The sequence below is a fragment of the Sarcophilus harrisii genome, chromosome 5 (assembly GCF_902635505.1).
Source record: "Sarcophilus harrisii chromosome 5, mSarHar1.11, whole genome shotgun sequence".
NCBI lineage: Eukaryota > Metazoa > Chordata > Mammalia > Dasyuromorphia > Dasyuridae > Sarcophilus > Sarcophilus harrisii.
In genome coordinates, this window is record NC_045430.1 from 23,615,737 (window position 1) to 23,634,427 (window position 18,691).

The 18,691-nt window shown below is 36.4% G+C and overlaps 1 protein-coding gene across 1 annotated transcript in view; it reads right to left on the reverse strand.

The window, feature by feature from the left end:
* Positions 1–439: 439 nt before the first annotated feature.
* The window catches only part of DRAM1 (DNA damage regulated autophagy modulator 1), a 47,535-nt gene continuing 29,283 nt past the window's right edge, over positions 440–18,691 (reverse strand). The window contains exons 4-7 of the mRNA XM_003772416.4: positions 16,461–16,638; positions 7,952–8,010; positions 5,466–5,558; positions 440–3,038 (exon numbers count right to left, since the gene is read on the reverse strand). Of these exons, the coding sequence (XP_003772464.1) occupies positions 2,997–3,038; positions 5,466–5,558; positions 7,952–8,010; positions 16,461–16,638 (372 nt within the window). The 3' untranslated portion in view covers positions 440–2,996. The remainder of the gene's footprint in view (positions 3,039–5,465; positions 5,559–7,951; positions 8,011–16,460; positions 16,639–18,691) is intronic.

Sequence of the window (18,691 nt, forward strand, 5' to 3'; positions counted from 1 at the left end):
TTGGTTCAAGTCTTGCATCTGACACATACTGGCTGTTTTCTATGTTCTAGACAACTATCCAAAGACATAGGTATCTATTTGCATTGGGAGAGAGATTGTTTACCTGAGAGTTTTCTGTAAGAAAGCTATCCAAAGTCCAGTCTCCATCACTACAAATAAATTTTGAGCTCCTCAAGAGCAGAGACCGTCTAAAAATGAAACAGTGTTTTAGCACAGTATTAGCTTATAGATAGAGGCTTACTGACAAAATGACCAATATCCAATTAGATCTACTATCCCTTAGGGACAGCTGTTTCCAAAAGATCTATTTACTTCACATAGCAATCTTTACACTGAAAAAAAAAACAAAACATGAAAACAAAAGACAGACAGCACACAGCAGAATATTTCCTTTATTTAAATGCTTCAGGCCATGAGGTATAAAAAAAAGAAACACAACTTCATAAGCAATAAAAATCATAAAGGTGCTTTGGGTTATATTCAGCAGAACTGCCTCATCTGGAAATGGTGACACGTGGCCCTGCCCATTTTCCAAACCGAGCGACACCATTTTGTCTAGTCCACACAGCACACAGAAGTTCAATCTCTGTCATAACTTTCCACATAGGAGAGAGTTACCCCCAAACGGTAAAAACCACACAAAACTGTATACAAGGTTAAACATATAATATATAATATATATTCTAGTTGGTTACCAAAAAACTAACTAATAGACAATGAAAAGAAATTAAGACTTTATCCCCATTACAAAGTATTTCACCTCATAAGTAGCCTTAGTGTAGGTCCCATATAAATACAATATATTGTTCACCTTTTTCATCATAATTGGAAAAACTTGGCCTAGGAGTTCATGCCATACTTCAATGACACTTGGAATCCTACCATATTATTGGTCATTGTAATTACAGCTCCTGAAATGCCTACAGTTCCCACCTTGAGGGGGATACAAAGGCAGTCATTTAAGATTTAGAAGAATGACTGACTTCAATCTAATGAATCTCCTTAGCTTAGTGATATCAAACTATCAATCATATAATCTAAGAGTAAGAAAGCCCGCAGAGGTCATTTTGCCCAACTCATCAATCAACGAAGTATTTATTGAGCATCTATTCCACACTCAACCATTCCCTGATTCCCACCAAGATTAAAAAAACACAAAAAGAAAAACCTGGTTGGGCTGCCCTTGCCATGTGTCCTGAGAGTTTAACTAGCAAGAAGTTGGATCTTCTTCCTCCCAAGTTTGGGTGTCCAAGGATAGTAAATGGAATTCATTTTTCTCCTGATGGTCTCTAGGACAATTTTTAAAATAATATTTTATTTTTTCAAATATAGTTTTCACATTTACCTTTGCAAAACCTTGTGTTTCAATTTTTTCTTGCTGTCTTTCCCCATTTCCCTCAATTCAGCAAGCAATCAGATATAGGTTAAACATCTAGACCAACCTTAGGGGCAAGAATCCCTTCTCCTTTGTTATTGGGTTCGTTTTTTTCCACTAACAAATTTTCTTTGGGTTGGAGGAGATCAAGAAAGTACAAAACTGGCAAAGGCATGAGCAAGAGACGGACAGACATAGACAGAGAGAGAAAGAGAGAAAGAGAGAGCGAGACAGACAGACAGAGACAGAGACAGAGAGAAAGAAAGAGACAGAGAGACAGAGAGAGAGAAAGAGAGAGTGCATGTGTGCATGTGCGTGTGCGAGATATCACTGAGCCAAATGGATTTGTGTAAACCTGTGTTTAGTCTTTTGTCTTTAACATTCTTCCTGAGCATCTCAGAAATAAAAGAGACCAATGTCTACACAAATGTGTTCTCCCTCCATCTTGTCCCTCATCTAATATCATGGACATAATGTATATGTTAGTGTAAAATAAAGAGTTTTGATTGAATTTCTATTCACACTGCAAATAATTTTTTCCAACTTTAAATGCTTTTCCCATACAAGTTTTTCTAGAGTTTTATAGATAACAGAAATCCCTTCCATACTCATTTGAAAAGGTGCTAGATAGAAAATTCAATGAAAAATTTCACTTTTTTTTTTCCTCATTCCCCCTCACACCTTAACTTAGCTCTGTTGCAGATTTATGAATTAGATTTTAAATTTCTAATTTTTCAGGTGGTCATTTTTATTCTGGGTGAGGAAGATTCTTGCCTCATGGCAAGTCCCATTGTTAGCAGGGTTGAAAGCTGAAATCTCCTACTAAATGCATAGGATTTCAGAGCTATCAAGACCACTTCAAGTTAAGACCTTCATATGGAATTGAGAACTCTCCCTGAAACATTTGCTGTCAATTATCTGAAAATATAAAGAATTCCTTAGCCCAGGGTGTCAAACTCACAGCATCAAGACTCATGATGGAACACCAAATTGAAATGAAATTAGGAAATGTTTAGCAAAATAAGTGAAAATAAAGTACAAACTGTGGTTTTCTAAGTCAATATGCAGCTTGCAGGCATCCATTTCTATTTGAGTCAGAGAACATTGGCTTTTTCAGTGTTAACATCTTTATCAAGATCTTTGTAGAAATGACATATTTGGAAATATTACAATGATTAACTGAATTTATAAATGTTCTTACTACAAAATTGGGCAAATCATTCTTTAAAAACAAAATAAACAGTTTTAATTAAAAAAAAAGATGGGACATCTGCAGTATTGTTATAAAATTTTAAAAGTAAACAACCACCTAGGATTGGTACAAAAATAAAGCATTCTCACTTTTTTGAAATAAGGAATTTTTTCTGTGCACCAACTTTATGTTAGTATATACACTTTTAAATGTCTTAGAAAAATACAGAATATTTCTAAACTTCCTAAAGACTTTTTGGAAATATGCCTTTGGGACAAATACAATATGAGGGTTTTCAGGACGGAATTCAAGTCATAAACTTGCTGCAGAGCCCTAAGAACAGGTCATCCTGGAAACCTGATTTCTCTGCATAATTTCTTGGTATCCAAGTCCACAAGATGGACTGACTGAAAGAGAATTCTTCTTTCTTCAGAAGTCACTTATTTCTGTAGATATCTTTAGAGTGACATTCTACAATAAAAGAGAATGAAGAATGTCAAAGATCTGAAAAAAAGGCATACATACATACTAGCCCCATTCTCTGGTCCACCCTCATCATCTATTGAACCCTACTCTCTTCCAAGCCTAGCTCAATGTAGTCTTGTATAGTATCTATCTGGGTGGTAAATAAATACTGATGATATTCCTGCTCTCAAGAAGCTTAGAATTCAATTTTACAAGCATCTATCCATCCATCCATCCCATCCATCCATCCATCCATCTGTCTTGTCTGTCTATCCAGGTATCCAAGTATCTATCCACCCCAACATCCATCTATCTTTCTTTCCATCTGGCCCTCTATCCAGTGATCAATGTTTATATTCCTCTATTCATTAATCTACATATCTTTATCCTTTTATTGATTCATCTACCCACATATTATATTCAATTACATATATTTCCCTCTAACTATCTGTCTAGCCATTCCTCCATATTATTTCTTCCTCTATTCAGTCATCTATATCTTTCCATCCATTTATCTGTTCATCTACCCATCAAACCATCTATCTACTATTCCTGGAGTCCAGATGTAATTGGTATAGGGAATTTCCAGTGAGGAAACTTCCTCTACTAATCATCAGCAACTTTTAACTTTAAGAAGTTGCTGGGGACACTGAAAAGTGCCTGGGCACAGAACCAGTATATATCAGAAGTAGTAGGAACAAAAATTAGTTCCTGTCCTCAAGGAGCTTTCCACCTCCTGGAGGGAACACAACCTTTCCAAAGAGAAATTAAACACAGCATAATGTGACTAGAGGGAGAACAAGTAAAGGAATCAGAAAAGGTTTCAGAAGTAGTGCCATGATTGAAATTCTGAAGGAAGCCAAGAATCTTCAAAAGGTGAAGAGTGAATGTATCACAGGCACCCAGAAAAGCCCCTGCAAAGGCATAGAGATCAGTTACAGAATACTGAGGCGGCACAAGGGCAAGGTGGGTTAGTCTAGCTGTGGAAACAGGATTTGCAAAAAATAATAATGTGAAATAAGTTGGCGAAAAATAGAGTAGCAGGAAGGGACCTCAGAGATCAATTAGACCTATCATTTTTACAGATAAGGAAAATGAGGACCTGAAATTTTAAGTAATTTGATCAGGGTCACTTAGGTCATTAACATCAGATACAGGATTTAAACTCGAGTCCTTTGATTCAAGAGCTGGGCTCTTTTCATGGTGTCATACTGAAGCATCCAGCAAAGTACAAGACTCTAAGAGAATGGGACAAAGGACAGATAAATTCTGATAGAAAAAATATGGAGAAAAGGACCTAACAGAATAGGATCCCGATGGCAAGCACCCTAAGCAAACTAGGCATTAGAATGTTGCAAAACAAAATACCACAAGGAGTCTGAAGGGAAGAACATTGCTGCTAAGGTAGATCAGAAATTTCTTAAAGAAACTTTTGAGTTGAGCATTAAAGGCCAGATAGGAATTCAAAAAATTAAGAAAAAGAGGAAGGACATGATACGTATATGTAGGTCACAGGCTAATCAAAGACACAGAAACACAAAAGCACCATTTGTGCCCTTTGAGAGGGCAGTCAATAAACGTCTATTAAGTGCCTACTATGTGTTAAGCTCTGGAATACAAAAAGAAACAAAAGACAGTTCCTGCCCTCAAAGAGCTTACAGTTTAATGAGGGAAACAACAAGTAAACATATATGGAAAGAAGCTATATAGGAGAAACAGGAAATAACTGACAAAGGAAGGCATTTGGAAGAGTTACAGAAGGCTTCCTGTAGGTGGTTTACCTGTAACATGAGGGGGATATGAAATAAAATTGGAAAGGTAGAATAGTACCAGCTAGTAGAAGAAATCTGAACTTTAATTGGTAAGTAATAAGAAGCCATTGAAAATTTTTGAGCTGAGAAGTAGTATGTGCAGGCTGTTTTTATTAAAGACTACTCAGGATGACTGAGAAAAGAGAAAGAGGCAGGGAAGACCTATTGGGAAATTAGTAATAATTAGCACCTAATCTAGGGAGGTGGGCTCGTGAGGAGTAGGCAGCTGGAAGTGATGCTGGAAAGGGGAGATCAGTTAGCTGATGGGATACAAGGATAGAGTGTGGTATAATAGAGCACCACACCTGGAGTCTGGAAGACCTGATTTCAAATCCAAACTCAGAGACTTATTAGCTGTATGATTCTGGACAAGTTTCACCCTATTTGCCTCAGTTTCCTCATCTGTAAAATGATCTGGAGAAGGAAATGGCAAACTACTCCAGTATCTTTGCTTAGAAAACCCCAAATGGGGTCACAGAGAATTGGATACGACCAAACAACAATGACAAAAAGATGACTACACAAAGAAAGTCATTATAAAAGACAGGAAATATCATGTATTTTAAATTCCTTAAGTTTTTACTGATCAGCTTGCTGCTTCTGACATGTGATAAACACTCACCTGAAATTCTTGGATGAAGGTCAGGAAGTAGAAAATAAAGGCAAAAGCTACTGTCCACTCACAGATTGCACTCACTACATGATATATGTAATCCTGGTAGGAATGAGAAAAGACAAAATTGCTTATTAGAGAGCGAGTTCTAAACCATTGCTGGAGAACCAGAGCTCATCAGGAAAAAGCTACTCATAAAGCACACTCAGGACACTTGGAGAGATGGCCAAAGGCAGCAAGGATCCAAGAACCATGGACTCAGAGTCAGAAAGGGGCAACAGAAGAGATCTAACTGTCATTTTATTTGATCATATTTATTAGAATCTAGACTCTATATCAAAAGTTCTTAATCCAGAGTCTGTGAACTTTAGGGAAAAACACTTTTTGATATATCAGCATAACTGGTTTCCTTTAACAATTCTATTTTATGCATTTAAAAATATCATTCTGGGGCAGTTAGGTGGTGCAATGGATAGAGTTTCTGAGAAGGAAACAACTACTAAGATTACAACAGGGGGAGGAAGTGTATGGTTTTAGATGCTACTCTTTCCATCCACCAAGCTGGATTTTATGCAACAGATTGCTACCCCAAACTTTCTACCAGGAAATCTAATTTTTCTTTTTTAATGAGGCAACTGAGGTCAAGTGACTTGCCCAGGGTCACACAGCCAGCAAGTGTTAAGTGTCTGAGACCAGATTTGAACTCAGGTCCTCCTGACTTCAGGGCTGGTGCTCTACCCACTGCGCCACTTAGCTGCTCCAGGAAATCAAATTTTTAATCAATCCCCTGGTAAACAGAAAAAATGTTAAGAGTTGAAAGAAAGGTCATTCAGTGCAATCTCCCCATTTTATAGATGAGAACACCAAATCTCAAAGACATTAAGTGACTTAGCCAATGTCACAGTATGAAAAATCTAGAGACTTTGAAGGTCAATTAATCCAATCCATTTCACAGATAAATAAATTTAGACTCACAAAGACACATCATCAGCAGAATGATTTAAACTGAGCTTGCTGCTGCTTTTCAGGTTCTATGGAGTGTTTGTGGACACTAAATTGTCATTTTATTTAGTCATATTTATTAGGATCTATACTCAACATCAGAGATTCTTAATCCAGGGTCTATGACCTTTAAATAAAAAAACAATCTGATATATCAGTATAATTGGTTGATAACATCACCACCCCAGAGCCTCAGTCTCTTTATCTGTAAAATGAGGTTGAACTAAATGATCTCCGAGATCTCTTCCATGTTTGAGGATCCCATATGGCTGAAATCTCTCAAACAAGCAATGATTTTTAAAAACTGAATTTAAACAATGAGCCACCAGCTGGACCAACAGAGATAAATGACACGAAAAATACTCCGAAGTCTCCAGCTGCCCATTGATTTTACGGATGACAGAATAAAGATCTATCCCATTTGTGGTAAAAGACTGCCCCCTGGTGTCCACTATGATAGAAAAAAAAAAACAACTTGGAGCTAGGGTCTGTCTACCCCAGATAGAAGTAGTTTTCATCAATGAAGGTGACCCTCCCCTCAAAGCTGCTCCACATATATTGTATCTAGGATATACTGTGACCTATTTAACATGTATAGGACTGCTTGCCATCTGGAGAGGGGGTGAAGGGAGGGAGGGGAAAAATCGGAACAGAAGTGAGTGCAAGGGATAATGTTGTAAAAAAATTACCCTGGCATGGGTTCTGTCAATAAAAAGTTATAAAAAAAAAAAAAACAAAAAAAAACTAAGCTGCTCTCCTTTTGGGTGAGTCTTAATTTTTCAACAGAAAGAGTACTTTTCAAAGACTTTTTTGGCCATCTTTCCTTCTCCCAACATCTGTCCAAATCTGAAATGGTTTCCAGGTCCCTCACCACACGGATCCACACTGGGATGTGCTGCAATATAATCATGTTCTTCCAAAAATGAGGCACCCAGAAGCAGTGGAACTCTCACTTCCTCATTCTGCACATGATAGCTTTCTTAATACAATTTGAAATTGCATTAGCTGCTAACTTCTCACTTTCTTTTTCTTTTTTTTGGCTGATTCATCATCTATTTTCCACACCCTAATCATGAGTATTCCCCAAAGCTCAGTCCTAAACCCTGTCCTCTTGAAAATCATCATTTTATATATATTTGTTACTCTATTTTTATGCGTAGAGGACTTAATTAGTCTTATTACCTGGATTCAACCTGGGCTCAAATCCTACTTGTGATGCTTATTACCCTTAGGACCTTAGTCAAGTTGTTTAGCCTATCTGGACCTCAGTTTCCTTACCAGTAGCATGAGCAATTTGGGACTAGATGGTGTCTTCTGAGGTGTCTTTTCATTCCAAATCAAAGATCCTCTGGGATCCACTGTGTTCTCTCCTGTTTCTCTAATAAATGACCCAAAATCTTTGTGGATTTTATACCAATGTCTCCCTCACCTCCCGGCCAAATGGCAGACCAGTCTCCACCCAACTCAGGGTCCCACACCTAGGAAAGTCTTACCCTTTCTTCTGGATTCCATTCCAATTTTGTTATGGAAATTAGTGAGGCACAAGCAATCACTGAAAAAATAAATGGTAAAGGAAACAATAGTCTGACAGAAAATAGCTTCTTGGACACCAAAGTTGAGTGGTTTTCTAGTAAGAATGTGAATTTTCAGATTGAATATATAATAATAAAAATAAGCAGCTAGAGTGAAGTAAGCAGAACCAGGAGAACCAGAAAGATTATGTGATGATCAATTGTGATGGATTTGGCTGTTCTCGCCCATGCAGTGATCCAACACAATTCCAACAGTCTTGGGATGGAAAATGCCATCCACATCCAGAGAGAGAACTATGGAGGCTGAATCAAAGCATAATATTTTCACCTTTTTAATTGTTTTCTTTCTCGTGGTTTTTTCCCTTTTAGTCTGGTTTTTCTTGCATAACATGACAGATATGGAAATATATTTTAAAAGATTGCCTCTATTTAACATATCAGATTGGTAGTTATCTCGGGAAAGGGAGAGGCAGAAAAATTTGGAACACTAAGTCTTACAAAAATGAATCTTGACATGGAACTAACCCTGTACTAGGGTATAAAAACCTCAAAATCAAATGCAGAAAGGCAGAAATAGTAAGTGCTTCTTTTTCAGATCATGATGCAATAAAAATTACATGTAATAAAGGGCCAGGGGTGGAAATTAAATAATCTAATTCTAAAGAATGAGCGTGTGAAACAACAAATCATAGACCCAATTGATAATTTCATCCAAGAGAATGACAATAATGAGACAGCATACCAAAATTTATGGGATGCAGCCAAAGTAGTTCTTAGGGGAAATTTTAGATCTCTAAATGCTTACTTGCATGAAATAGAGAAAGAGAAGATCAATGAATTGGGCATGCAACTAACAAAGTTAGAAAAAGAACAAATGAAAACCCCTCCAATTTAATAACAAATTTAAAATTCTGAAAATAAAAGGGGAGAATGATAAAATTAAAAGAAAACTATTGAACTAGTAAACAAAACTAAGGGTTGGTTTTTTTGAAAAAATCAACAAAATATATAAACCTTTAGTTAATTCAATAAGAAAAAGGAAAGAGGAAAATCAAATTGCTAGTATCAAAAACAAAAAGGACCAACTTTCCACTAATGAAGAAATTAGAATGATAATTAGGAGCTATTTTGCCCAACTCTACGCCAATAAATCTGATAATCTAAGTGAAATGGATGAATACTTACAAAAATATAGATTGCCCAAATTAACAGAGGAGGAAATAAATTATTTAAATAGTCGTGTTTTAGAAAAAGAAATTGAACAAGCTATTAATCAACTCCCTACGAAAAAATCTCCAGGGCCAGATACATTAGTAGAAGTGAATTCTTGAATTCTACTAAACATTTAAAGAATAATTAATTCCAATGCTATGCAAACTATTTGGGAAAATAGGGGGAAAAGGAGTCCTATCAAATTCCTTTTATGACATAGATATGATGCTCATACCTAAACCAGGTTGGGTCAAAACAGATAAAGAAAATTATAGCCCAGTTTCCTTAATGAAGATTGATGTAAAAATCTTAAATATTAGCAAAGAGATTACAGCAAGTTATCACCAGGATAATGTACCATGACGAAGTAGGATTTATACCAGGAATGCAGGGCTGTTTCAATATTAGGAAAATATTGGCATAACTGACTATTTTAATAACCAAACTAATAAAAATCATATGATTATCTCAACAGATACAGAAAAAGCATTAATACCCATTCCTATTGAAAACACTGGAGAGCACAGGAATAAATGGAGTTTTCTTTAAAATGATCAGTAACATCTATTTAAAATATCAGCAAATATCATATGTAATGGGGATAAACTAAACTATTCACTCCAATAAAATCAGAGGTGAAACAAAATTGCTCCCATCACCATTACTATTCAATATTGTATTAGAACTGCAAGCTTTAGCAATAAGAGAAAAAAAAAGAAATCAAAGGAATTAAAGTTGCTAATGAGGAAACAAAATTACTATTCTTTGCAGATGATATGATGGTATGATGGTATACTTAAAAGAATTCTAGAGAATCAACTAAAAAACTACTAGAAAGAAAGAAATTTAGCAAAATTGCAGGAAACAAAATAAATCCACATAAACATCAGCATTTCTCTATGTTACCAACAAAGTCCAACAGCAAAAAAAACCAAAGAGAAATTCCATTTAAAATAACTTTAGATAATATAAAATATTTGAGAGCTACCTGCCAATTCAAAGTCAGGACAGTATGAACACAGTTAAAAAACATTTTCCACACAAATAAAGTCAGATCTAAACAATTGGAAGAATATTAAGTGCTCATGGATAGGCTGAGTTATAATAAAAATGACAATTCTACCTAAATTAATCTACTTATTCAGTGCATTACCAATCAAACTGCCAAGAAATTGCTTTATAAAGCTAGAAAAAAATAATAACAAACAATAACAAAGTACATCTGGAAGAAAAAAACATTAAGAATGAATGAAAAAAAAATGCAAATGAAAGTAGCCTAGATGTACCAAACCTAAAACTATATTAACAAAGCAGAATTAAGTGGCTAAGAAATAAGAGTAGATGAATAGCAGAATAGTAGATTCACAAGACACATGCAAACTAAAACTCTGAGATATTACTACATATTCTCTGATTGGCTAAAATGATAGGAAATGATAATGATAAATACTGGAGGGATGTGGGAAAACTGGGGCACTAATACATTCATTGTTGGTGGAGTTGTGAACTGATCCGATCATTCTGGAGAGCAATAAGGAACTATGTCCAGAAGGCTATCAAACTGTGCACACCCCTTGATCCAGCAATGTCTCTACTGAGTCTGTATCCCAAAGAGATCATAAGAAAGGGAAAAGGACCCACATGTGTGTAAGTGTTTGTGGTAGCCCTTTTTGTGGCAAGAAACTGAAAACTGAGTGAATGCCCATCAGTTAAAGAATAGCTGAATAAGTAATAGTATAAGAATGTTATAGAATATTATTTTTCTATAACAATCAGCAGGATGATTTCAGAGAGGTCTGGAGAGACTTACATGAACTGATGCCGAGTATAGCGAGTAGAACCAGAACATTGTACACAGCAACAAGAAGATTATCTAATAATCAGTTCTGATGGATGTGGCTTTTTTCAACAGTGAGGTGATTCAGGTCAGTTCCAATGAGCTTAAGATGGAGAGAGCCATCTGCATCCAGATAGAGGACTGTGGGACTGAGTGCAGATCACAACATAGTATTTTTACCTTTTTTGTTGTTTGGTTGCTTTTTGTTTTTTTTCTTATTTTTTTCCTTTTTGATCTGATTTTTCTTGGGTGGCAGATAATTGTGGAAATATGCACATGTTTAACATAAATTGGGATTATTTGCTATTTAGGGAAGGGGGAGGGGGAAAGGCAAGGAGGAAAAATTTGGAACACAAGATTTTGCAAGGACGAATGTTGAAAGCCATCTTTGCAAAAATTTTGAAAATAAAAAGGTATTTTTTAAAAATGAATGTTGAAAACTATAATTACAAGTATTTGGAAAAAAATAAAATACTATTGTGGGGGAGAAAAAAAAAAGAAAACTAGGGAAAAAATAAGCAGCTAAAATTAGTCTCCAGAGAGTTCTGGAAGAGGTAAAATTCATAGGACAGCATTTGGATTATACCGATTTTGTGTAGCTTTAATAAATGATGATAGCTGGCAACTGAAAACAAAAAATATACAGACTGTCCCAGTAACTATCTTTTCTGATTATTTGCAGAAAACTTTTAATATATTGAATACTTTTATTTATCTAGCTACTGAAAAATAGAAAATCAGCTGGATTTGACATGAGAAGCCCTGAGTTTCAATCCTGAATCTACTACATCCTAGATAATAATAATAATGATATTAATTATCCTCTCACACCTTCAAATCTCCACTGGCAAACAGATACCAAAGATGCTTCTAGGGAGCCATCAGTAACTTCATTTTTTTCTTTTCTTTTTTTAACCTTACTGTTTCTGGTATTGTGTAAACCGTACTATTTCCAAAGTCCTATGCAGTATGAGACCTTTCCCACTCCTCAATGGAACCTTCCTTTGTAAAGGGTAAAATCAAGCAACAGAAATCAAAATGGGAGCCATTTCTGAAAATACATGCACATAACACATCAGGAGACACCACAAGGTGCTGGCACCTACCTCCCCAAATCAATAGTGTAGAAAAAGTACTGGGACTTAAGAACCACAGATAACTCTAATAGAGGTTGATATAGTTTTGAATTTTTTTTTGTTGTTTATTGAAAAGCTTCTCATTGCTATTTTTAAATCTTTGCTTTCCTTAATTTTTATTAATTTTCTCACTTAAACATCTTTTAAATGAATTGTTTTTCTTTGTTTTAAAAGAAAGCTCAGTGGGGAAGGGAGAAAGGAAAAGGTTTAAGGATGGCCCATACTAAGACTGACTTAAGGCATTTTTTTTAAAAAAGCATAAATCATAATCCTAATTGTACAATTTTTACAAAGTTTCTCTGCTTCTTTGTGGTTCAGATTCCTAATCAGTGGAATAAGGATCAGAATACCTTTATTTTAGACACGTTAGAAGGAGGAAAGGAGAGAACTGCTGAGCATTTAATTCCTGGTTAGGTTTAGACATGGCCACCATTTTCAACTGGAGGCATTTTCAGTGCAGAAGAGAAGGAATACAATATCAAATAAGATCTGGATTCAAATATGTTATTTAATAACCTGGATCACCTTAGTTGGGTCATTTAATCTCAAGAGACAGTGGTTTAGTAATTAAATTGCTGGACGCAGGTCAAGACATTTATTTATCGTAATAGTTTTTCAGTCCTGTCTGACCCATTTGAGGTTTTCTTGGCAAAGATAGTGGAGTGGTTTGCCATTTCCTTTTCCGGCTCATTTTCTAGATAGGGAAACTGAAACAAACAGGGTAAAGTGACTTGATCAGGGTCAATCAGCTAGTAAGTGTCTGCGTCCAAATTTGAACTTGGAAATATGTCTTCCTAACTCCAGGCCCAGAGCCTTACCCACGGTGCCTTAAAATAGCAGATCTCATTTACATTGTGCTTGCAAATTGATATCCATACACTATCTCATTAAGGTTAGATGTAGGGCTCCCGATAATCTTGTTGTTCAGTCCAGAAAAATGACAATGAGTAAGTTTAAATATCTTCTTCCTTAGGGTCAGTCAGAGAGCTTCAAACCCCAGCCATCCTGAATCTAAATGCAACAATTCTTTTTACTAGATCATGCTAGATTTCATTTGAAAGTTTATGTCTTTTAGCCCCAATAAATATCTCTTGCTCACATATTAATGTCCTAAATGTACATAGGTGCTATTGATATACCCACTTTACAGATAAGGAAACTAAGGCAAACATATTAAATTATTTGCTCAGAAATATACCTAGTTAAGTGTATAAAGCTGGATTCAAATGGGTTCTTTTGGATCCCAGATACATTGCTCTGTCCACTGCACCATCTATCTGGCTACAAAATATCAGCTGAATGATAATTGGGGAAATATATGCAGAAGAACTGCACATGTTTAACATATTAGATTACTTGTCATCTAGGGGAGGGATGGGGAGAAGGGAGAAAATTTGTAACACGAGGCTTTGCAAGGATGAATGTTGAAAATTATCTATGCATATGTTTTGAAAATAAAAGGCTTTAATAAAAAATGTTAGCCAAAGGAAATGGGGATGACTAATGTAGAGAAGATTTGGGGCAAAGAGTAGTAAAATAAAATGGGAGTCTTTGAACTGGTCATGTAGAAGAGCAATTAGTCTTGATCTACTTGGTTTAACAGAATTAGAATTAGAATTTCAAACTGTGAACTGGAAGGAACCTTAGTGGTCCCTTCCCCCCAACCCTCCTCCCTATTATAGTTCAGTCATTTGAGTCCTGTCCAACTCTTTTTGACTCCATGTGAGGTCATTTGGCAGATACTGGATTGGTTTGCCATTTCCTTCTCCAGCTCATTTTATAGATGGGAAAAGAGGGTTTAATGACTTGCCCAGTATCACACAGCTAATCTCTGAGGCAGGGTTTGAACTTGGGTGTTATTGACTTCAGACCTAAAACTCTAAGCACTGGGCCACCGAGCTGCTTCACTTTACAGATAAAGAGTTTCCTTATCTGTAAATTATCCAGCAATTATAGTTATCCTACAGGGAGGCAATGGGTTCTTCTTTACTTAAAGTCTTCAAGCAAAGGTTAGGTGCTAGCTTTCTCAGGATCTCAAAGCAAGGATTCCCCATGAGATACAAAGTGGATTAGAAGCCTTCCAAGGTCCTTTCCTACTTTGAATGACTGTGATCCATGATCTCTAAATTTTGCATTCAAAACCAGCCAAAAATATTAAAAAGGAAAATTCTGGGGAAAAATTATTAGCTTATTACTCCATGAACTCAATAGACAAGAGAAACGAGGCAGTAAGGATGTGCTGTGCCCTTAAACAAGCTTGTCTTCTCTCAACCAGGATTAAGCAGAGTCAGGAAGTCCATTGTAAAAGTTCCACCCAAGAAAAAAAAAAGGAACCAAAACTCTTCATTTTCGGTCTTTCCCATGCCTTTTGCATAGACTCAGTCATGCGATGTCCAAGCACGTGACCCATTTTCTCCCTTGAATCTTATTCATTTAAACCACCTCCTCCAATAATCAATCAGCATCTACCAATCCAACTATCATTTTCCTTTAAGCTCTCCTTCAAGTTCCTCCTTTTGCTTGAGATTCAGCAGTTTTCTATGCTACAGCTTTAAGAGATGTTTTGAAAGATGGCAATTTTTTTTAGTTCCTCCCCTTCAGTTCTTAGAAAGTTTTGCACAGACAGATGCAGAAGATTTCATAAAAATCCCCTTCACCATTTCCATTTCCCCACTGTGGGATTGGTGGGCACAAAGGGCAAATGTCTTGGCTATTTTTACAAACTACCTGCAAATAGTCATCATTAGCCATGCCATCTGGAATATGTCTGAGCTTATCTTAGAAATCAAACATAATCAGGCTATGTTAATACTTGCATGAGAGACCATCTGGTATCAAATGGTATAGTTTTCTGAAAGGCAGTATATTGGGAAGAGGGCTGGACTTGGAATAAGGAACACGTGGACCCAGAACCTGAGCAACCTTGGACCCAGAAATGCTCCATTTCCTCATATGCAAAATAAAGAGGCTGGATTAGAAGGCATCTGGGCTTCCTTACAGCTCTGGGTCAAAGAGCCTCACTTACCCTCCTTACTTTGCAGCAAAGGAAACTGAAGTCCACACTTGGCCAAGGTTTCCAAGATGGAACAAGGATGTGAAGCAAGGACATATCCAGTCTCTAAATCTGATACTTCTTGCATCAAACCATGCTGCCCTCCAAGACGTCAAGTCACTTTAATTCACTTAAGCTATTATAAACATTATAACATAATAAATGTACATAATAATAAATATGTAATTATAAACATTATAACTAATAATAGATGTACATTATAACTAATAATAAACAAACATTGTAACTAATGTCCCAATGCTTGACAAAAATAACTGATAAAAGAGCTTTAGGGCGGAGAGTTTAATTGAGCTAACGCCGTAAGAACAATATCAATATTTGGTGACTCTCACCAAGGAGAACCACCAAATATTGATATTGTGCTACAAAGAAAAATGATCTGATTCATAAAAATGATCCTTCATGAATGAGAGTAGAAAGTGAAGGGTTCCTGGTTTCCCTGCCTTCCTCCTTTCACCATCCCCAAATCCCCACCCTAAGCCAATTGCCTTCCTCCCAATGATTATTTAAATCTAATTGAATTCTACAGAGATATCTTCAAATAAGGATTTATACTTTTCTCCCAATAATTTACCTTTTCCTGAAGCCTGGACTACTTTAAAGTGAAGCCCCAGTTTTTAGGATTACTGATCTGAAGCTAGAAGGATCCAAAGAGATTTTTTTTTCCTTTTTTGGCTGAGGCAAATGGGGTTAAATGATTTGCCCAGGGTCACACAGCTAGGAAGTGTTAAGTGTCTGAGTGAGACCAGATTTGAATTCCAGTCCTCCTGACTTCAGGGCTGGTATTCTATCCACTTGGCCACCTGCCTGCCCCAAAGAGATTTTCTAGTCCTATCCTTTCATTTTACAAATAAGAAAACTGAGGTCTGGGTAGTAAAACGAGGTCACACAGCAAAGATAAGGAGAGATCATAGATTAGGAGCTAAAAGGACCTTTAGTGGTCACCTGGATCCTGTTACTTTGCAGAGGAGAACAATGAGGTCAGGGAAGGGAAAGGATTTGCCCATGAGCATATCAAAGCTGGGACTGGGACTTGGAGCTTCTGATTCCAGAACCAAAGCTCTCTCTACATTCCAACACATCCACCCAGATTTTCCTCTCCTTATAAAATTGGAACAGTTTGCAGTGATGGGTGACCCTGTTGTAACTACTTATTTTTTCTCTGTGTCATGACAGAATTTTCTTGGAGACTGCCACAAGCCAAAAGGATACTGGGAATTACAGCAGCACACGACAGGGCAGAGATGGCCATCCTTATGTGGCAGGTCGAAAGTCTGTTCCACTGTGGGCATGACTTGTAAGAGATGACAGACTGAAGTAGGATGTACATAACCCCACAGACAAAAGCCAACAGGGCACCTCCATCATGGACCACGGGAACAGTCAACTCCTGGTGAGAGAAAAGCACAGAGGTCACAGCCAAGGAGGCAATGAACAATTAACTACTGTGGGCAGATAGTGCTTTACATTTCAAGAGAAAAGAGACTGATTAAAGGCATGGAAAAAGCAATGATTCTCTATCAAGAGCCAGATTTCCCAGGAGCTTTAACATCATGGGCTCGGAGAGAGAAAGGGTCTTACAAATGCCATGTAGTCTAATATCCATCCATTTTACAAATGAGGGAAATTGAGTCCCAAAGGTGAATTGAATTGCCTATCATAGATAGAACTCCCCCCCCTTAATTCACTTAAACTATTATAAACATTATAACTTATAATAAATGTATATAACTAATAATAGTTATATATAATCATAGATATATAATATAGATATATATATAATCATAGATAGAACTCCCCCCCTTAATTCACTTAAACTATTATAAACATTATAACTTATAATAAATGTATATAACTAATAATAAATATGTAATAATAAACATTATAACTAATAACAAATGTACATTATAACAAATAATAAATAAACATTGTAACTAACGTCCCAATGCTTGACAAAAATAACTGATAAAAGAGCTTTAGGTCTGAGAGTTTAATTGAGCTAGATTGCCTATGATAGATAGGAATTTCTCCTCCTTCCTTCCTTCCTTCTTTCCTTCCTTCCCCCTGCGGTAATTGGGTTTAATTGACTTGCCCAGCATCACACAGCCAGGAAGTGTTAAGTGTCTGAGGCCAGGTTTGAACTCAGGTCCTCCTGACTTCAGGGCTGGTGCTCTATCCACTGTGCCACCTAACTGCCCTCCATAGATAGGAGTCTTTAAGAATTTGTAGACCAATATTCTTCCCATTTAACAATCAAGGAAACTGAGGCCCAGAGAAAATACATATGGGTGAATACACATACACCCATACACATATATATATAATATGTATATAATACATATGTAGATAGGTATATACATATGTGTTCATGTACACATATGTATAGTTTGTGTATATGCATGTACATATAAACATAGATACATCGGACATGGTCAATACACAAACCTTGTTTTGTTTGACTAAGAATATTTTTAAAGGATTTTGTATTTTTTTTCCAATGGCATGGAAAGAAATGAAGGATATTCGATTTTTATTATCTGAAAAAAGATTAAATAAGAAAAATTATTTGTTATAACAGATGTTTCTCTGAAAGGCAGAGGAGATATAGGGAGAAATTTATTAAGTCAATAAAATGTTTTATTGTTAAAAAAGACTGGCCAGACAAATACCTGAAAGAAATCAAAGGCAGAAGGGTTATTTTTTCCACTATAAAAAATAATGGATGTGGATTTTTAAAAAGCATGGGCAAAAGTATATGAACTAAGGTTTAAAAAAAAAAGCAGCAGTATCTCTAACTGGATCCCCCAAGCCTAGAATGGTGCTAGGAATCAGTTAATCTACCTCTGGTCAGCCATTGCTATGAGATCTGCCATGGAGAGACTGACATCTCAGGGCTGATTACAACCACAATGCCCAGTTCTGTGTTTTCCTGAGGATGGAAATCTGTTTGGTGTTGATGGCCCAGGTTTGCTGATCTATTTACTAAATCCCACAGAAGTTGAGTCCAGAACACTCCAGAGCCTGGCTAGACTTCTGAACCTCTCTGGAGAGCTTTAGCTCCAGCTCCGGGATTGCTTTTCTGAAGTGAGGAAGCCTGAGAGGGATCTAAGTGACTTGACAAGAGTTTGGAAATGTGGCCGCCTGTGGGTTTCCTTTCTGTAAATGCATGGCCCCTTTCTTCCTCCTTCCAGATCATGGGGAAAGAAGCTGAACTTCAGGTTTTGTAAGGGTAAATGGTGAAAACTATCTTTATAAGTATTTTGAAAATAAAAAGCTATTATCAAAAAAAAATTTTTTAAAGCACTTACAAATATGACTTCAATTTATCCTCACAACAATCCTAAGAGGTGGGTACTATTGTTAGCCCTATTTTATAAATAGGAAAACTGAAACAGACAGATTAAGTTAATTGCCCAAATGCTATTTTGCCTCAGTTTCCTCAT